Genomic DNA, 21991 nt, shown 5'->3' with positions numbered 1-21991 from the left:
GTCTGTTATTGAAATAGACACGGGGGAAGTCATTGCTTGCCCTGGGATTGGTAGAATGGAATGCTGCTACTAATTGGGTTTCTGCCAGGTACTTGTGACCTGAATTGGCCACTGCTGGAAGCAGGATACTGGGCTAGATGGACCATTGATCTAACCCAGTATGGCTATTTTTTTTTTTTATCTCACTTTCTACAAATTATTGAAAACTAGAAAAAAATGCCCGTTTCTGAGCGGAATGAAACGGGCGCTAGCAAGGGGTCCCCTCCCTCCGTCCGTCGAAGCTACTTGCCTTGTTCGGCCTCCCTCCGTCCGTCGAAGCTACTTGCCTTGTTCGCTGTGGGCCGTTTCGGCCGTGGAGTGTCAATAGCTCCGCCCTCGACGTCATGACGTTTTGACGCGTCATGACGTTTTGACGCGAGGGCGGTGCAGACACTCCAGGGCACACCGGATATCTCGGGCGCCTCAACTTCCGTGGAGGCTTCAGAACGTTGGGGTTGCCTTTTATATATATAGATGTGGAGGTCGATATTCAGCCAATGTTGAGTAGCATTTTGTTGACTGCTACCTGCATTAAATCTGGAAATTCAAAGCTGGGCCATGTCTGGACATCGGCACTGAAATTCCAAGTTTGTGAATCCAGCTAACACGTGGAGGGGGCATAATCAAAAGGGGCGCTCACGTTTTCCTGAGGACATCCTCGCAGGACATCTTTCATTTCGCTAATATGGTCGGGGACGCCCAAATCTTGGCATTTAGGTCGTCCCTAGAGATGGTCGTCCCTAGACTTGGTCGTTTCTGATTTTCGGTGATAATGGAAACTAAGGGACGCCCACCTCAGAAACGACCAAATGTAAGCCCTTTGGTCGTGGGAGAAGCCAGCATTCGTAGTGCACTGGTCCCCCTAACACCAACTGGGCACCCTAGGGGGCACTGCAGTGGACTTCAGAAAAAGCTCCCAGGTATACAGCTCCCTTACCTTGTGTGCTTAGCCCCCCCAAACCCACTCCCCACAACTGTACACCACTACCATAGCCCTTATGGGTGAAGGGGGCACCTAGATGTGGGTTTCTGGTGGGTTTTGGAGGGCTCTCATTTACCACCACAAGTGTAACAGGTGGGGGGTATGGGCCTGGGTCCACCTGCCTGAAGTGCACTGCACCCACTAAAACTGCTCCAGGGACCTGCATACTGCTGTCACGGAGCTGGCATAGAGGCTGGCAAAAAATATTAACAAAATTGTTTTTGAGGGTGGGAGGGGGTTAGTGACTACTGGGGGAGTAAGGGGAGGTCATCCCCGATTCCCTCCGGTGGTCATCTGGTCAGTTCAGCCATCTTTTTGTGGCTTGGTTGTAAGAAAAAAAAGGACCAGGTAAAGTCGTCCAAGTGTTCGTCAGGGATGCCCTTTTTTTTCCATTATGGGTCGAGGACGCCCATGTGCTAGGCACGCCCAAGTCCCGCCTTCACTATGACTCCGACATGCCTCCCTGAACTTTGGTCGTCCCCGCAACGGAAAGTAGTTGGGGACGTCCAAAATCGGCTTTCCATTATACCGATTTGGGCGACCCTGTGAGAAGGACGCCCATCTTGCAATTTGTGTCGAAAGATGGGCGTCCTTCTCTTTCGAAAATAAGCCTGATAGCCGGTTGAGCGTGATATTTAGAACTTAACCACTATGGGTTACCACATAAAGACAGGACTGACTTTCATGCGGTCCTATTTATGAAATTAACCTGGCCGGTTAAATTCTGAATATCAGGAACTGGCCAAGTGCTGACTCTGCCCCCGGAATGCCCCTAAAATAGCCAGTTTTGAGTTCGGCACTAACCAGCTATTGGTGTTAACCGGTTAAGTGCCACTGAAAATGACTTGTTAGCCCTGAACAGGCAATTTAACTGGCCAGGTGCCATTTCTGGATGGTTAAATTGTGCTAAACAGTGACCCTGTGGCTGTTTATACAGGTACGATTAGATTTTCTGTCTACATTAATTTTAAGGTACAAGTTAGTGATTTACTTTTTGGGGTTTAATTTGATTAGGTTTGAAGAATTTCTTTTTAATAATGTGTTTATGTTATGGATTTTAAAAAATATATGTTTGTATGTTTATCAGATTTACTCTCTGTGCATTTGTTATTTGTTGTACCAAGTCATGGGCACTTTATTGATATTGGAAAATAATACATTTCAAAATATTTTCTAAATGTGAAAAAACTCCTTTCTAATTCTGCATTAAACAGTATGGTTCTGTGAGTATGACCATAGTGTATCTTGTAGAAACACTGAGATGGCTCTATAGAGACTGGTTCAGTTTGGGCTTGGTGTTGGAGTACGGAGCTGACCTCCAAGCTTGCCTGCATTTCATCATATTAAATTCCTAATGCATCTGGGATTTTTGAGCCATATGTGAAGGAGCCAAGCTGATGCACTGAAGCCTCTGTTCAAGATTCAGTGTTTGCTGATTTTGAATCTCAGCTTGCGTCTTTACAGTCCTTGGTCAACTCTCAGGTCTGTTCTTGGAGAGAGGCAAGGCACTGATTAACTCTTCAGCTTGGTCTGGCTACCAAACCAAATGCGTATAAGTTTATGTTGACAAATTTGATATCAGTGTCTCAGACCCAAGTTCTTTGAGATCACCACAGGAATTGTTAATGGCATTTACCATCTAATTGTTGCTATTGGTTAGTGAGTACAAGACACAGGTCTTTATTGGGGAAAGCCTCTGAACTTTGGAATGGTTTACTATCCAATATTAGGGAAGCCTCCAACTATATGGATTTTGGCAAGCTTTCAAGACTTCATTATTCCAAAAATACCTGTTGATTTGACAATCTGAATGACTTACGTTTTCTTTTTTTACTATGTTCTTATGTTCTAACCTACTGTATGATGTTTAATTTGTTGTGCCCCTCTTTGAACCGGACTTCCCTGATGCTCATTAGAGCTCCGCTGACAGCTAGCCTGCTAGCAAGCACTCACTGCTTTCACCTGACGTCGGTAACAGCTAGCCTAGCAAGCAGCACTCACTGCAGTGCGGACGGAGACTCAGCCAAAGCAGGAGACTGCACTTCCCGCTACGGCTGTTAGAAGCAAGCAGAACCACCTCTTCCCTGCTCACAGTGCTCAGCCTGCTGTAGGCTGAGCTGGTGACACTGATGTGGCTCTGCCCGATTCTCTGTGAGCCATTTTCATTTTATTTTGGTAAGTTAAAATAGCTTTTTCTCTTGGGAGGGGGGTGTTTGCCAAACTGTTTGGAAAAATGAATAACTAAGGGAATGGTTGGGCAAAAATACTTTTTTTTGGGGGGGGGGAGACAGAAGAATACTGGTGGGGGTTGTTAGAACAAAGAGTAGGTGGGGGTAACAAGAGAAAGGATGGAATGTCAGGATGGTTGGGTGGGGGTACAGAAACTTAAAAAAAATCATTTTGTTCAGTTTGGGTCGGGTGGTGGTGGAGAGATGGTGGGAGCAAGGAGGGAGAAAACAAGTTGGAATAGAGAGTGGGCAGGGCAACCATGCTGTTAGGGCCTTCAGGAGAGTCTGTGAATCCCTCACGGCAGTGCTTTTTTTTTTTGTTTGTTTGGAGTAGATGCAGGCTATAGGAAGCACAACATCACCTGTAGCTGACAGGGTCCTGTGCACCTCTACCAGCAGAACTAGTAGCAGCCAGTGGAATAAGTACTGATGGGAGAGAAACAACATTTTATTTTATTTTTTTATGACAGGGAGAAGGTGGCTGGGGCAATGAGAGAAGGGTTGGTGAGGACTACATGCCAGCCAGATCCTGTGATGAAATCAGCATTTAGTTTTGTTAAGGAAATATAATTAGTTTGAGATGATTAGTGGTACCTGAAAACAAAACTACTCTATGTCTACCTCATTTTTGTAGGTGCTGCTAAAATTGTAAGCATTAAGCCTTCTCTTTGCCTGACAATTACTGATACCCAGAAGAATACAGATGCAGATTCTCCCCAGGCACAATAAACTGACTCTTCCCTACATGTCCCATGAAAAAAAAAACTATCTGGCCCCTACTCTTGACCAAGGCCTGGTTCTACACTGCTTCCTGGTTCCTGACCAACACCTGGCTCCACACTGCTACTACCTTATGGGACCCTAGCCTTTCCAGGTATGCTACCCTGCAGTAGATGAGCTATCTGCTTGGGGAGGTGATTCCTGACAGCTAATCTCTGTTGTACCGGCTGCTGCAAATTTTGAAAGAGAAACTCCATAAGGAGTTTACCTTTGAAAACCAGCTTGCAGGCCCATGGGTACAAAGTAACTGCAAGCCTGCAAATACAGCCAGCTCACTTAAAACTATCTTCCACAGAATTAACCAAAAGTCAGAAAAAAATGGAAAGGCAAGTTCAGATCTCCTTTACCTCTGACTCTGTTAGTACATTTCCTGATATAACCGGTTACTAACAGTAACTGACTCGATATCCTACTTTCCTCCTCCCCTTACATGCATTCATACAACCCAGATATCACATCAGCACATACATGTTACTTTATCTGAGTGCAGTCATGGGGTACAGAAGCAAAAACTAAAAGCTTAATTCAAGCCATCTTTTGGAACAGGGCCCTTTTTAACCACTAACCTCTCGCCTCTCGATTTCTTTTCTCCTTTCCTCTTCTCTCTGTCTTTCCAGTTCTCGCTGTTTTTCTAATTGCTTTTCCAGCTCTAGCTGTCTTTTCCGTTCTTGCTCTTGTCGTTCACGCTCTTTTCTTTCCTGCTCTGCTCGTTCCAACTGTGCAAGTCGCTCCTGTTCCTTGCGCTGCTGCTCCAAGAGGGCCTGCCGGCGCTTCTCCAGCTCCAGGTTCCCACGCTCAAAGTTCTCCCGCTTTTTATCTTCAAACGTAACTATACAGCGATAAGAGAGAAATGCAGACATTAGGTTTACATTTGATATTTGGCTTTACAAATTTTACCTCTGTTCTCCCAAACTTTCCTCTTTGATAAACCTCTATTCCAAAAACAGGCTTGGAGGCTGAAGACTAGAGGGGAAAGTCTTCTCCGAGACTGAACTCTTCAATACTGCTGTGGTGCTAGCAGAGGGTTACCACAGTGGCAGCTGTCAACTGTCTTTCCTAAGCACCACAGACACCTCCAGAGAGGAGACTGAAACTAAAGCTGCCTACGCTGCAGCACTGAGCTCTGTAGGCTATCCTTTCATGACAACATGCAAGCCCTAACCAAACCAGGAAATCCCAGACTATAACCTGATGAAAAATAACTATGGAGGTGAATAATGTATACAGAGTGAGGAAAAAAAAAAGGTAATCTCCCTAGAGTTTTTTGCTGCTTTCTCAGCAACCACTTGGAATTTCAACACGAAATATTACAGCTTTATTTGTTGTTACTATCTAAAATGATTGATGGCAAAAAAACTCTAAGGGGTTACTTTTTTTTTGCCTTACCCTGTATATTATTGTCAACTAAATGGCTTCCATTTCCACCGATGATGGTGGAGCTGATGATGAGGTGTCTAAGGGTTGCTATAAAAGTTATTTAACTATATTTAACTATTGACCCCCCCACTCTATCCTCTAGTATCTCTAATCTCCTCCCCTCCATCATGTCCTCCGAGACTGTAGACAAAGCGGTCTCCGCTTACAATGCCGCTCTCTCCTCTGCTGTGGACACCCTCTCTCCATCCACCTCCCGTCCCACAAAGCGTACTAGTCCCCAGCCTTGGCTGACCCCTTGCATCCGCTACCTTCGCTCCTGCACCCGATCCGCTGAACGCCTCTGGAGGAAATCTCATATCCATTCAGACTTCCTTCACTACAAATTCATGCTATCCTTCTTCCATTCCTCCCTATTCCTTGCAAAACAGGACTATTACACCCAACTGACCAATTCTCTCAGCTCCAACCCTCGTCGTTTCTTCACCACCCTTAACTCCCTCCTCAAAGTGCCCCCCGCTCCCACTCCCCCTTCACTCTCTCCTCAATCATTGGCTGACTACTTCCGCGACAAGGTACAAAAGATCAACCTTGAGTTCACTACCAAGCCACTTCCTCTTCAGCCTGTAGCCCTATCCAACAACCAACCAACCATGGCCTCTTTCTCCTCCTTTCCTGAGATCACCGAGGATGAAACCTCCCGCCTTCTTTCCTCCTCGAAATGCACCACTGTTCCTCCAATCCCATCCCCACCAACCTACTTAACACCATCTCCCATACTGTCACCACCTCCATCTGTCGCATCCTTAACCTTTCTCTCTCCACTGCAACTGTCCCTGACACCTTCAAGCACGCCGTAGTCACACCTCTCCTAAAAAAACCATCACTTGACCCTACCTGCCCCTCCAACTACCGCCCCATCTCCCTCCTCCCCTTCCTCTCCAAAATACTTGAACGCGCCGTTCACAGTCGCTGCCTTGATTTTCTCTCCTCTCATGCCATCCTAGATCCACTTCAATCCGGCTTTCGCCCTCTACACTCGACAGAAACAGCACTCTCTAAAGTCTGCAACGACCTGCTCCTCGCCAAATCCAGAGGCCACTATTCCATCCTCATCCTCCTCGATCTATCTGCTGCGTTTGACACTGTCAATCATGATTTACTTTTTGCCACATTGTCCTCTTTTGGGTTCCAAGGCTCTGTCCTCTCCTGGTTCTCCTCCTATCTCTCCCACCGCACCTTCAGAGTACACTCTCATGGATCTTCCTCCACTCCCATCCCACTATCTGTTGGAGTTCCCCAGGGATCTGTCCTTGGACCCCTTCTCTTCTCAATCTACACCTCCTCCCTAGGCTCACTGATCTCATCTCATGGTTTTCAGTAAAATCTTTATGCTGATGACACCCAGCTATATCTCTCCACACCAGACATCACCGCGGAGACCCAGGCCAAGGTATCGGCCTGCTTATCCGACATTGCTGCCTGGATGTCCAACCGCCACCTGAAGCTGAACATGTCCAAAACCGAGCTCCTCGTCTTTCCACCTAAACCCACCTCTCCTCTTCCTCCACTCTCCATCTCAGTTGATAACACCCTCCTCCTCCCCGTCCCATCTGCCCGCAACCTGGGAGTCATCTTCGACTCCTCCCTCTCCTTCTCTGCGCATATCCAACAGACTGCCAAGACCTGTCGCTTCTTCCTCTTCAACATCAGCAAAATTCGCCCTTTCCTATCTGAGCACACCACACGAACTCTCGTCCACGCTCTCATTACCTCTCGCCTTGACTACTGCAACTTACTCCTCACCGGCCTCCCACTTAGCCATCTATCCCCCCCCCCTTCAATCCGTTCAGAACGCTGCCGCACGTCTTATATTCTGCCAGAACCGATATACTCACATCACCCATCTCCTCAAGTCACTTCACTGGCTTCCGATCAGATACTGCATACAATTCAAGATTCTCCTCCTTACCTACAAATGCACCCGGTCTGCGGCTCCTCACTACCTCTCTACCCTCATCTCCCCCTATGTTCCCGCCCGTAACCTCCGCTCACAGGACAAATCCCTCCTTTCAGTCCCCTTCTCCACCACTGCCAACTCCAGGCTCCGCTCATTCTGCCTTGCCTCACCCTTTGCCTGAAACAATCTTCCTCAACCCCTACGCCAAGCCCCCTCCCTTCCCATTTTCAAATCTCTGCTTAAAACTCACCTCTTCAATGCTGCTTTTGGCACCTAACCTTTCGTGATATATAGTATTCCCTATCAGACGGACTCTACACTTGTCTTTAGATTGTGCACCTGTCTTTTAGACTGTAAGCTCCTTGAGCAGGGACTGTCCTTCCATGTTAAATTGTACAGCGCTGCGTAACCCTAGTAGCGCTTTAGAAATGTTAAATAGTAGTAGTAGTAGTAACTTTCCCTGGACAATTGAGGCTCTTTTTGTTTATAGATTTTATTCTTAGAATTTGGCCTGACTCCAACTGGTTTTAAGCAAACATTTTTTAGATTATGCATTATTGTTACTTTGCTGTCCATTTTTTAAATTCCATTTCACCACCCACCCCACAGGAAACTGATAGTCCTAAGCACCATATTCACATATATGTGACATGTGCACGAGTGAAGTGGAGATTGGGAACAGTTTATGACATATTAAGGGGGATAATTTTCTAAAGCTTTTTCTATACAGAAAAGAGATTTCTATATGTTGAGTGATCACATATGCATGTAAAAAAATAGGTGTACAATGCACATTATCTGTGTATAGGCATTCCTTGGTAGTTTCAGTAGAGAAGAGATAGAGTTGGAGTTGTGATGTATGCATATAAAATATGTAGGTAAAGATGTAGAGCACATGCATACATTTACACCGTATTCAGAGCAAGTGTAAAATTGTGCATGACCATTTGTGTGCTATTGTGGCTGGTTCTGGATGCCTATTTTATAAAGGCACGTAAGTGCCTATGTTGCCTTTATAAAATAAAGTCCAACAAGGCACCTATTTTAAGCCTAATGTAGGTGTCTCTTTATAAAATTATCCCCTTTAAAATTGTTTCCATCTGTCCTTGCCAGTAATCAAATGCGTCTGCACATTCTCATTGAGTGGCACACTACTGCAGTAGTAAATCTGATACATGGGTGCAATGCTCTGCCTGTTTTACCATCAATCACTTTTGCATGAATAACCATGTAGTGCTCACAGCTGAGACCTTGCAAGGGACAACATACTCGTGCTTCCTTTAAACAGCAGAAAATACTTTTGAGACTCAACCAAAGTGCAATTACGCTGGTTATACTAGTCCTAAAGAAAACTAGAGCTCGTGGTATCTTTAAAATGACCAATAGATATTACAGTATGTCGAGGGATCTGTGAGATCTCAAAAGCTTGCGCACCAAAACTACCACATTTTAAAATTCTTTAAAAAATTTATCAGAATCAGGGCCAACCCAGCAGCTCAGTGGAATACACTGCCATGTGGCGAGACTTTGAGGCATATTTTCAAAGCTCTTAGCCTTCCAAAGTTCCATAGAAACCTATGGAACTTTAGAAGGCTCCTATGGAACTTTAGAAGGCTAAGTGCTTTGAAAATATGCCTCTCTGTGTTCCATTCTGGCTCAGCTCTTTTGCTCCTCAGGTCAGTTCTATCATCATGCACCAACAGCTTGTGGCCAAATTAGTTGCCCATGATTACAGGGCTTAAAACAGCCCTACTGCGTGGCTCCAGGGTAGTTGTGAGTAAAGGTTCATGCTCCAGATCCCTACCCTAGTTCTAATTGAGCTGGGAGCCCAAATGTGTAAAGAAAACTGCCAGGTCAAGAAATAATGAAACACAAATCACAATCTATGAAAGGCTTCTGTCCATATGAATCAAGCCCTAGTACTGAAGGGATGACCAATGTAAAAATGCTCTGTTATTTCTAGTTTAGATGTTCTTGGGTTGATTATTAATCTTTTTCTTTTTTTTTGCCTTGGTCAATTTTCCTACTCTTTTAGGCTTCTTGCTCAATCTGAATCTGAGCTGGAATCTGGAGCTATGAACCTTCATTCACAACTACCCAGGACTTTTTCCATCCTAATCTTATTCTCCTGCCAAAAAAACATGGCCCAGTTGTTGCAGTGATGATTCTAGGCTAGGAGCCATGCACCATAAGTCTTTTTAAAATCCTTCAATCTCTTAAGCACAGATTTGGCCACTAGATGTTAACATTAAGAAATGACCACTGCTCCCTCATCCCCAAGAGACTAAGTGTTGCTGGGACAGTCCTTTTTTTTTTTTTTTAAATACACACAGGGGCTCATTTTCAAAGCACTTAGATTTTCAAAGTTCCATAAGTTCCCTAGGCATCCAGGACTAGCATCTGGTCTCTTGCTTGGCAGTTTTTTTGATATCCAGGGCTAGCACTCTGACATTCTCAGGGACTGTTGTTCTGTCTTTCCTAGTCGAGTGTGTCTCTTGTGGGGTTGCCAGTTTGTTCACTCAGGTCTCCAATCCTGGTTTCTTCAGGATAACCTGCCATCTCGTTTCGGGAACTGGAATTGTACTTTCTGGCAGATTAGATATCTGATTTTTGGCAATTCGTTCTCTGGGTTCTCACAGAATCGTCCTTCTGGCTCTTTCAGGGATAGTCGTGTTGTCTCTTGTAGGGCTCACATTCTGTTTCCCTACATGTTGTTGGCTCTGTCCCTGTCTGCTGTGGCTTGTGCTGTCGAGCCTTTCTCCATCTTTGGATTTGAGTTTTCCTCTAACTCTGGCTGTCAAGACTGCCTCCATTCTGTTGGCCATGGCTTGCTCCATCTTGTCATGTCAGGCCTGGCTGCCTCTTTGGCTGGGTTCCCGCACTGGATTTGAGCCATACCCCCATTTCTGGATGTCTATAGTGGTCTGACCCATCCCTGCAGATCTGGCCTTGCTGTGCCCCTGGTTAGTGAATCTTTTTGGGTCCCTGGTTCTCGAGCATTGCTCCAGTTCTGGATGTCATTGAATGCCAGGTCTTAACCCATCTCTGGATATCGGACCTTGCCTCCTCTTTTAATGTCGAGTTTTCCTCCGTTTTTGAGCGGTGAGCCCGGCTCAGACTCTGCACTACGAGCCTGGCGTTGGCCCTGGAGTTGGGCCGACTCCATTTCTGCCCATCAGGCGAAGCCCCAACTCTGGCTGGCAGGCCAGGCTCTGTCTCTGGCTATGAAGCGTTTCACTTATTGGCTGCAGTTCTTTTAACAGTTTTGGATGTTGAGCCTTGCTATGTCTTACGGTGTCAAGTTTGGCTCCTTCTCCGAAGGTTGTCTTACTCCTCCGCTGAGTGCCGGGCCTTGTTCCACCATGGGATGTCAGGCCCTCACAGGTCTCTGGAGGTTGAGTTTTTGATTCTTCTCTGCTGATGGTGTCAAATCCTTTGTTGGGATAGTTCTTCGGGGTGCGCCTCACCCTCTATAGCGGGTATGTGTGATTTTGGCTATGGTTTAGAGTCTGATGCAGTCACAGGAGTTTAAGTCTAGCTGCTCCTCTCCTTTCTTGCAGGCTGAGCTCCTTCCCTGGGAGTCATGTGTGGCTTTCTTGCTGCGGTTGTCATTGACCCACTTGGTGCTTTCTCTGCAAGCTTTAGGGAACCTTCTTTCCTGGACGCATGGCATCCCTTGATTTCGGTTTTACTCAGGGTTGCTTCTGGAGTTAGGGGGTTACTTCGTTCCTGGAAGTGGGTGTTCCTCTCTTCTCTCTGGTCTTGGAGCATGGGTTCCTTCTGTCTTTAGACCACCTTTCTGCCTCAAGCTGTGGGGCTGGAGTTGGCTACTTCCCACATGACAGGGCTCAGTCTCTGAAAATGGATGTTGAGCCTTAGCTCCCTTCCTATTCTTCTGTCTTGGAAAAGGGATTTGCTTCTGGGTTCCCGAGTGTTCCAACTGTGTACACCGTTGGGTGGAGGTCCGGTTCCCTTCTTTGGAGGATATTTGGCTCACATTTGTTTTCTCTGTCTTTGATGGTAGGGAGTAGCTCTCTTGGGCTGCCGGATAGGGTCCAGTCCATGGTTGGCATTATCCTCCTTGGGGGGGGGGGGGGGGGGGGGGTTCCTGTCCTTTTCAGGACATCTCGGTTTGAGGTGATCCCGTTCTGGGATGCCACTTGCTGTCTTTTTGCCATGGATGTTTTTTCTGTGGTTCCTTTGGAGCATTGTTTTGTTCTAGTCCTGCCCTATTGCTGTGACTGCTTTGCTACATCCCATTGGTCTGCACTGGTCTGGTATTGATGACAAGGAAGGAAAAATTATGGATTCAAGAGGGTGGGGAGACCGCTTTGCTTACTATCAGTTAAAGCATTATATTTCTAGTCTTCCCCGGGAAGCTTTAGCAGCACAGATTTTTTTTCCCTTCTGAAGAAAAGCTATCTATAGCAGGTCTTCACAGGGCCCTTCTTGACCGACTGGTGGGGAAGGATCTTGAATGGCTGTGTGCTCAATGGGAACGGGACCTTGGGACCCCTCTGCAGGATTGGGATCTCCTTTTGGTTTTGAAAAGGACACCACAGATGGTAGTGACAACAGCCTTACAGGAAACACACTTTAGAATCTTACATAGGGCTTACATTTCTCAGTTGCAACTTTTTCATACAGTGCTTGTACCTAATGCACAATGCTCTGCAGAGGAAAATTCATTTTTTCATTCTTTTTGGGGATGTCTGAAGGTTCAGGCCTTCTGGAAGGAATTAACCACCTTTTTTGCCTCTGCCTTACGCTTACTGGTTTCTTTGACCCCACATGCCTTCTTGTTAGGGGCAGTGGATATAGGGCCCATGGGCAGAAAACAGAAGTTCCTCTTATTTAGAAAGTTGAGGTTGGTGGCTTTTAAATATGTGTTACTTGTTTGGGTTTCTGTGGAAGGCCCTTTGTTTTGGGGGTGGAGAAACCAGGTGCACGTTTTGGCTCTTTGGGAGGCTTGCAATGCCTCCTGTGCCCATAAACGAACAGAGTGGTTTTTGATTATTTGGAATTCTTATCATCAAGTTTTATCACCATCAAGATGTAGCTCCTTATTAAACAAATTACATTCATGGATGGTTGGAGAAGGTCTAGTGGGACTAGATAGGGTATCTGGGTGGGGGGGGGGGGGCTATGGGTTAAGGGTAAGGATATTAAGTTTACAGCCCTTCTAAACTTGGAAGGCTCTGGGCAGGGGTGTGCTGGTAAATTTTTAACAACAGGCTCTTTCTCTGGATGTAGCCAGCTCTGCAGTTGGAAGGGCCAGGGGTGGCCGGGGGGGGGGGGGGGGGGGGGGGGGGGTGGAGAGCAAAACTTGCCTCTCTTTCCTCCCTCCCTTCGTGCGGGCACGCTAGGCATATCTTTGCTGGCAGCCAATAAATGGACTGCCACCACTCCCAACATCTTGCTCTGAGCAGCATGTTGGAACTTCTTCACATGCTCGAGAAGTCCCAGCCTGCTGCTTAGAGCTGGAAACAAAGAGCGGGGAGCAGCAGCAGTCTATTTACTTGGCTGGCAGAGCTCAGCATCCCCACCAGTAAAGTAAAAGAGAACTCAGCAGGGGGCCCAAGCCCACATTTTGGGAGCCAGTTGTTAAAGTAGCCATGGAGGGCCCTACTTTAACAACCGGCTCCCAAAATTCTAAAAAACTTAACAACCGGCTCTTGCGAGCCTGTGAGAGCCTGCTCCAGCACACCACTGGCTCTGGGAGACTATAAGACACTCAGAGGCATATTTTCAAAGAATGTAGCCTTCCAAAGTTCCATAGAAACCTATGGAACTTTGGAAGGCTAAGTGTTTTGAAAATATGCTTCTCAGACTTTGTAGGGGTGAGGTTGGGAACGTCACAATAACAGAAGTGGAAGTCTTTTTTGGGTGGGGACTGTGGGGGGGATAGGTGGAAACTGGTTTATGTGGTATGCTTCATTTTTTTGTATACTGCTATTCATCCCACGGTTGCCCCCATGTCAAAGTTTTCTATTCTAAGTCTTTTATACTTTGTTGATTAGCACAACTTCAGTGGGTTCACCTCCACCACTGGTTTGGTTGTGGTACTGTCTAGGGAGGGTGACATTGAGTTTATGATGGGTTGCAGGCTTTTTTTATCTTAATTTGGGAATAGAGCATCATCTTTGCTTTGATCTTTGTTTGTTGCATATGTGGATCTCTAAGGGAAGGTTGGCAGGAACGGGGGGGGGGGGGGCGCATTGAGATTGTTAAAAAGTTTGAGGACACAATTTATCACTCTTGTTGCTTTTTATACATGTTGATTTTGCTCAGTGATTTTCTGAGTGTATATGCAAAGTTGATTGTGCTTTTATTATGATTTGTCATTAATAAAAATATTGAACCTTAAGTATCGAACAAGCATATAATTATGAACTTTAACATGTCAACTGAGCAACAGAAGTTAAGCACAGGCATCTCAGAAGTATCATTTTTACAAATGTCAAGGGACATTCTACAATGATTATTTTTCTATCAGAAAGATAAACAAACAAAAATTCCCTTTTCATATACCATGTAATTTCTTGTCCTGCTGTTGCTGTTGCTGCTCTTCTTCTGCAGGCTCCTCTGGTAACCTCTGGTCTACAGATCCTGAGCTTACATTGGAGATGCCACTGCCAGAACGAACTCGCCTGCAAAGCAGAAGACTCATTAAAAAGGACTTCCACACTCACATACAGGGAACATGCTGTACCTAATGCTATCAATCAGCTGGGCCTGGCAAAGCAATAGGTGCAAATCTGAAACCTGGTTACCATAAAATAGGTTTAATTCATTTAATGCGAGAGGGAAATTTTCTGAAGTATTTATTGCTGTGTAAAACAATTGATCGAAAACAGGTGGCATAATTACTTGCAACTTCCTTTCATAGCTCCAGAATCCACAACAAATATTCTGAAGTAATTTATGACTGGTATTTTGCTATATAGCTGGTAAATAAAAATTGTTTATTTATTGTATTTATTTAAAGAACATTTACTATACTGCCTTAACGGGTAGATCTAGGCAGTTTACAATGTTAACAATATTAAAACATTAGAAAATGGAAAAAAGGAACTACAAAGCAAGACAGGAAAGAGTAGTCAATCATTCCGACACAGCCAAACCCAGGATTATAAAGGTAATCGGTGGGAAAAGTTGAGAGAAGTCAAGACACTAAAGGAGATCAATGACATTGGCAGTAGACAGCCCTAAGTGGGACTGTTCTGAGCTCATATACTTGACAGACCAAAAGGTGCTGCTTGATTGGGAGGCAAGTTACTGTCTCATGTTCAGCAAATGCGGGCATCTGAAAACTTCTGGTGGCCAGCTGTTTGTTGCAAATCAAAGCAAGTCTAAAAAGAATGAGGATCCTATTCCTTGTGAAAACTGTGAGAGCCTTAGGGTTGTCATGACTCTGATGCATGATATTCTTGGAAAGATTAACTCTTCTTCACATCCATTTTCACCAAGGGAAGGTGAAAAACACACAGGCCCCCATGCACAAAGCTTATCCTGCTGGGAATGTTTGCTTTACACTGGTTCTAGTCAGTCTAAAGCAAACGTTATTTAGTGAGTAAGGCACACAGGGGTTTTCAGTGGCTCTAACCTGTGTTGTTAGCAGCCCCGAGAACCTCATGCAAATGTATTATAACGATATTCTAATGAGCATCCTGGGTGATACACAGCGCCAGAGCACCTAGCTCTAACAAGCTAATTTTACGGCTGCTCTGGAGCTGTCAGACGAGGAAGGAAACACAAACAGGCAGCTGCAAAGGTTGCCTTTGTGCTCCCTACCTTTCCCCTCACAATCCCACCTCTCCCCGTTGACCCCCCAAAGTCTTTACAGTGAACCTCGACCCCCCCCCCAAGTAACAAATCCCTGGTGGTCCGGTGGACTTCAACCCTTACACCCTCTCTCAGCCCCCCCACGCAAACAATCCCCAATGGTCCAGTGGACCCAACCCCTCCCGACCCCTGCAAGCAAGAATGGTCCTGGTGGTTTAGTGACCACGACCCCCCTGCGCCCTCTCCTGACCCCCCCCCAAGGCAACAATGGCCCTGATGGTCTAGTGACCCCCTCATTTCCTCCCTCCCCATTCCCCGCCCTGTACCTGGGGCTAAGAACCATATAAGGAAGAAATTCCTTATCTAGCGCTTACCCCGCACATTTCATCCTTGGTGGTCCAGTGGACCTCAAACCCCCTTCCCCCCGTGACCGATGCACAAAGGGGGATCTGTGCAGCTCATTCGCATGCAATCCCCTTTGTGCATCCGTCACTGTTTGCGACTCACTAAATTTTACCCTCCCAACTCCACCTCCCCCTGATGACTCCCCAAATCATTACAGTGAACTCCGATCCCCCCATGTACCCACCAAGGAACAAATCCCTGGTGGTCTGGTGGACCTCAAACCCCCTCCTGTACCCCCTTCCCAGGCCCGCAGTTGGAGATGGCCCCTACCACATTCATATAAATGATGGGACAGACTGGAAAGGCAGTATGGTCTATCTGCTGTCATGATCTGTGTACAAAAGGGTCTTTAAGCTTGAAAGCAGATTTTAATATCAAAAGAAAGAAATACTATTTACTTGTAGGAAGCTGTGGTTATCTCCTCAGTGTATGGACTCTGGCTCTGTACTTTTATTTCCTTGTGAATAATTTGCTTATCTTGGACCCTCAGTACAGAAACCTATCTACTCTTCATATTTGTTTCCTTTTGTAACAACACGCCTTTGAATACTGACCCCTGACTATACAAAGAATGAGGTGACCAACCTCCATTTCTGAAAATTAAGCTCTTTCTGCTTTGTCTTTCCACTTGTTTTATCAATGGTGCAAGAATTTTTTTCTTAATTAGTATTGCCACTCTGGGAATATTAAGTTGTCCCGGGGAAAAATCTCTCCAATCACATGTCACTTCTAATTTGTTTTTCTGACTTCTCTAAATGGGTTTCTTGAAGTAGAAGGATTTCAGCCTGAATTTCAGCTAATTCCTCTCAAGGCTAAAGAGGTTAGGCCTCTTCAGCTTGGGAAAAGAGACAGCTGGGGGTGGGGGTGTGAGATATGAAAGAAGTCTACAAAATCCTGAGTAGGGTAGAATGGGTAAAAATGAATCAATGTTTTACTCCTTCAAAAAGTATAAAGACTAGGAGACAATGAAGTTACAAGGTTACTACTTTTAAAACGAATAGAAAGAAATTTTTTTTTCTCAACAAATAGTTAAGCTCTACAACTCGTTGCCTGAGGATGTGGTTACAGCGGTTAGTATAGCTGGGTTTAAAAAAATAGTTTTGGACAAGTTTCTGGAGGAAAAGTCCATAGTCTGCTATTGAGACAAACATGGGAAGCCACTGTTTGCCCTGGGATTGATAGCATTGGAATCTTGCTACTATTTGTGATTCTGCCAGGTACCTGTGACCTGGATTGGAAGCAGAATACTGGACTAGATGGACCATCAGTCTGACCCAGTATGGCTATTCTTTTCATGCAAAGTTGTAACCCCCTTATGTTAAAGTTGAGCCCTACAGAGGCAGCCATCTCATCCATGGTCTCACACTACCCAATCTGTGTAATACCAGACAATATCCACTGTGATGTATACCATCCTATACAGCTTCCCACACCTATTACCCACACTACACCTGCACCCCACACCACATCAGTCACTCATCACTTCATTTCAAACAACCAGGCATGCCATACTTCATTTACCATACAACTCTATCCCTGTGTCCACTGCGCAGAGAATTCAACTTTGTAAACCAAAACTTGGCCAAAAACGATATGTAAAACTGACCAGGAAGACATTGAATAGCCAGCCAGATTATGAGGCATCCTTGCCATGTCTTGATTTAATTTCAGAGCCACTTAAGATGCTAATTCCCAATCAACTGCAGGCATTCAGTTATACGGTCACACATTAGTAGCTACCTCTACTCTATTACATCTCTCCAATTCTCTTGACTTAATAAAACGTTCCATGTCAGAGGAATTCTAGATAATAAAAACATTTATGTTGTCCATAGATGAGGACCCATCTCTACAGGATTTATCAGCTATATACTTCTTTTGCAAAGGAAGCAGTGCCTTATCAATTTTTGTCACATAAGATTTGTTCTGCAGTTGCTGCTCTGATCTGCTCCTTGGCTATGGTCTCCTCACAGATTTTCCAAGAACTGAGTTTAAAGAAATCTCTATACCTCTAAGTTTCTATGGAACTTTGGAAGGCTAAGTGCTTTGAAAATATGCCTCCAAGTCATCCAAACTAGTACAGTTCCTATGCTCCTCTGATTCTCGCTTCAGGGTAAGGAGATAATCTGTGGTGGATATGTGCTGCTCAGCCTGCTCAGTTCTACTCTATGTTCATCTATGTACAAAATGAGAATAGGTCTAGCTCAATGCTCTCCATTTCCTGGCATGGCCAGTTTTAATTACAACAAGGAGAATGTCCATACTGGGCAATGCTGCACTCCCTACCGTCTGCTGAGGGACTGTGCCAGAGACTGGGATGGTGCCATCTCTGGTCATTGTCTTTTGCTGGATTTGCTTCACTGTTTTTTCCACCAAGTCTGAAGTGTGTATTACTACTACTACTAAACATTTCTAAAGCGCTACTAGGGTTACGCAGCACTGTACAATTTACATAGAGGGACTGTCCCTGCTCAAAGAGCTTACAATCTAGTAGACAAGTGAACGGTCAAATTGGGGCAGTCTGGATTTACTGACAGTAAGAGTTAGGTGCCGAACGCAGCAATGAAGAGGTGGGTTTTAAGCAGAGACTTAAAGATTGACCAGTGTATTGATCAGTTATGCTCAGTCTGCACAGACACGAGCTCTGCACTATTCTACTGCAATCTTGGTTGGCACTAATTATATAGCTCACAGGAGCAGGATCCAAGAGAGATGTAGCTGCTCTCTTAGGAAGCATTCACATGACCCCCATCTTTTATGTTTCTATGCAATTAATGGCACAAAGAACCTTTCAGTTGTGAAGGAGGTTGAATATCAGCTGGAACCTGCGTAAGCTCTGGCGGCTGAATATCAGCTGGAATCTGCATAAGCTCTAGCAGCAAACTCTTGGCCTGCCAGACCTGGATATTCAATGCTTGTGCCCAGACATGGCCTGGCATTGAATATCCAAGTTTAATTCTGCCTGCAGTTCATACAAAAACACTGACCGTCACTGGATGAATATTGACCAGTCAGTGTTTATGCCCCAAACTAAGAGCAATACAATTTTCTCTCTGACATTTTTTACAATTATAAGAACATAGGAATTGCTATACTGGGTCAAACCATCGAGCCGATCCAGATCACAAGTTCCTGGCAGGATCCCCAAAAGTCCATAGTTTCCATGCTACTTGCACCCAGGCCTTCAATTTTATGAATACACATTTAATACTTAGAGGGAACTTAAACTGTTGATGAAGAAACAGTTGGATAGCATGGGGGTGGGAGGAAAGGCAAGGGTTAAACAATTTCAAAAGAATGAATTTCTGAATTTGAGCTGATTGGTATATGGAGACAAAGGCATGGATGGGGGGGGGGGGGGGGGGGTGGAACTATACATGCTACTCATAGGTAAACAACTCTTATTCTTGGCTGGACTATTTCCTGGTCAATCCTGGGCCAGCTCCAAGAATAATGATCCTCAAACTAAGCAAATCATTTGGTCAGATCATGCTCTTAAACAGTTGCAGATTGGTATCTCCATGAAGTGTTAGTGCCTGAAAATTCAATCATCTACTTCTGCAGGAACAGGGCTTCTACTAATACATTCAAACAGACATAAAAGGATATCTGGAGCAGAACAACTTGCTTGAGTGGATCCAAGCTCAGTTTGGGTGCTCTGAAAGTGATGATTAGAGGACATATCCCTGCTTATAATCGAAAGAGAAAAACGCCTATATTGCGACCCAAATCGGGAGATGGCGTCTTTCTCCCGTGGGCGCCCAAATAGGTATAATCGAAAGCCGATTTTGGGCGTTTCCAACTGCAATCCATCGCGGAAACGGGTAAAGTTGACGGGGGCGTGTTGGAGGTGTGGTGAAGGCAGAACTGGGGCGTGGTTATCGCCCGAGGAGAGATGGGCGTCTTTAGCTGATTTTCGGAAAAAAAAAAAAAAAAGACTTTTTACCGCGATTTTGGGTCACTTTTTTTGGACCCTTTTTTTTTCACGAACAGGTCCCAAAAAAGTGCCCCAACTGACCAGATGACCACTGGAGGGAATCGGGGATGACCTCACCGGATTCCCCCAGTGGTCATTAACCCCCTCCCACCAAAAAAACCCCACTTTAAAAACTTTTTTTCCAGCCTATATGCCAGCCTCAAATGCCATACCCACCTCCATGACAGCAGAATGTGTTCTATCCTGTGACAGCCTTTCCCTGATTCTGATGTGGCTCTCGGGTGACTGTGACACCTTTTCTGTTATGCGCACTGCAGAGTCACATCAGCAATGCATTGTGGTGGGTGTAGGGTATTGAGCTCCGTGATTCCACTAGCTTGTAGCAAATGCTCACGATGTTGGTAGTTGGTAGGCTCTACTCCCATGGTGCTTTTTCCCCCTGCTTACTGGGTCAGAGTGTGCCCTGTTTTGTTTCCGGTAGTCCATGAGGTAGTGGCCATTTTTGTAAGCCAGTTTTAGATCCCTTTCACATGTTAGCCACGTTACAGAACTTAGTTCTTACCTTGAATGTGGCTGAAAGAGGGCATTGTACACCATTCTGCCAGCTTGCACCTACTGCTCATCTCAGTACCAGGGAGACTCATTGCCAGTGGGGCACAACCTCTGATCTGCAGTTAACTGTGAGTAAGTGTGCTTATTCCAATAAAGGACGTTTTCGGAGAGATTAGTCTTCAGGTGTCAACTGGTGTGCCAATGTTATTGTCACGGTTTGTGCCCAGGTTCCTGGCTCACAGTCACCCGCTGGTCCCCGGTGGTTAGACCTGGGAAATGCGGTGAATTGATGGTTTACCGTTTCCCATGTGCCAGAAGATATGCTGGTCCGGTCCGGATCTTCCAGCCAGCCAGATTGTTTTGGGAGTTTTTTGGAACTAAGCAGTACCCGTACCTGGTGAACTCCCTTGTGGGCTGCCTTTATTAACCACCTGGGAAGGTTCCTAGTTGCCTTGCAACAGTGTTCTTCAGAGGTGTTCCTTTGGTGTGAGTTGTTGCAGTGCTCTTGTGCTTTTACTCTTTTGTGACTTTGACTCTGCTTGGCTACTGGACTTTTCTTCTGCCTGTCCGCCTGCCTAGACCCGGATTGTTACTGGACTATTCGTTTGCCTGCTGTTTCCCTGAAACCCAGCGTGTTTCTAGTGTTTCCTGCTGTCTGTCTGCCTGCTGCTGTGTCCTGCAGTCCGGCCTTCCTGTCCTGTCTGGTAAGTCCTGCTGGCCGCCTGCAGCCCAGAGCTTAACTCTGGGTGAAGGGTGGCTAAGTGTAGGTGAAGCCTTGCTCTGATCCACTGTATTCCAGTTCCGGTCTGCCTTGTCCTGTGTCTGGGTGATTCTCCTGCCGCTGCCACTCCTCGGCAGTGGCCCAAGGGCTCACAAACCCAGTTACCTGCGGAGCATACGTGACAGTTATATAGCAGCAACAAGTCCTAGAGGCCTGCGTGTATGCAGGTCCCTGGAGCACTTTTAGTGGGTACCACAGTGCACTTCAGCCAGGTGGACCCAGGCCCATCCCCCCCCTACCTGTAACACTTGTGCTGGTAAATGGGAGGCCTCCAAAACCCACTATACCCACATGTAGGTGCCCCCTTCACCCCTAAGAGCTATGGTAGTGTTGTACATTTGTGGGTAGTGGGTTTTGGGGAGGGGGGTTGGGTGCTCAGCACCCATGGTAAGGGAGCTATGCATGTGGAAGCGTTGTCTGAAGTCCACCGCACTGACCTCTAGGGTGCCCAGTTGGTGTCCTGGCATGTCAGGGGGGGCGAGTGTACTACGAATCGTGGCCCCTCCCACGACCAAATGGCTCGGATTAGGACGTTTTTGAGCTGGGCATTTTTAGTTTCCATTATCGCTAAAAAAAAAAAACAAACGCCCAGCTGAAAAACGTCCATTTTTTTCGAAAATACGGTCTGTCCCGCCTCTTCACGTACCCATTTTCGGACATAGACGCCCATGGAGATAGGCGTTCGCGTTCGATTATGCCCCTCATTGTTTCCTATGCCGTAAAAGTAAAAAATATGGAAAATGATTTCCTGGGAATGGAGGTTAAAAATTTGGAAGTGACAGCACAAGTGAAAACAGAGGGAAAAAAAAACTACAGCTGTAATAAGAATAAATGTGATACCAAAGAAAAAAATGGAGCCAACGATGGTATGTTACAGTTGAGAAAAATAAATAACTACTGGCATATCAGCTCAGATAAAAAAAAAAAAAGACTGAGAAAGCCACTATAGCTCAAATTTTAAAAAAGGGGGATAATAGGGCATACAGACATAGCTACCAGATTACTAGAATATTACAAAAACCTGTATACAAAAGAATGCAAATCAGAGCAGATGAACACTGAATATTTAGTCCAAACAAACAGTAGAGGTGACCAAGAAAAAGGAAGTTCCACACCAAGGGTGCTGCAAAGTTTATTAAATCTTCAAAACACTTGACACGAATCGTGA

At 45.6% G+C, this 21991-nt stretch overlaps 1 protein-coding gene across 1 annotated transcript in view; it reads right to left on the bottom strand.

The window, feature by feature from the left end:
• The window catches only part of ITSN1 (intersectin 1), a 379821-nt gene that overhangs the window by 177419 nt on the left and 180411 nt on the right, over positions 1–21991 (bottom strand). Inside the window, exon 13 of the mRNA XM_030202171.1 lies at positions 4596–4858. Within this exon, the coding sequence (XP_030058031.1) occupies positions 4596–4858 (263 nt within the window). The remainder of the gene's footprint in view (positions 1–4595; positions 4859–21991) is intronic.

This window comes from Microcaecilia unicolor, chromosome 4, assembly GCF_901765095.1.
Source record: "Microcaecilia unicolor chromosome 4, aMicUni1.1, whole genome shotgun sequence".
NCBI classification, from domain to species: domain Eukaryota; kingdom Metazoa; phylum Chordata; class Amphibia; order Gymnophiona; family Siphonopidae; genus Microcaecilia; species Microcaecilia unicolor.
The sequence above is the reverse complement of the archived record's forward strand: the minus strand, read 5'-3'. Positions and strand labels throughout refer to the sequence as shown.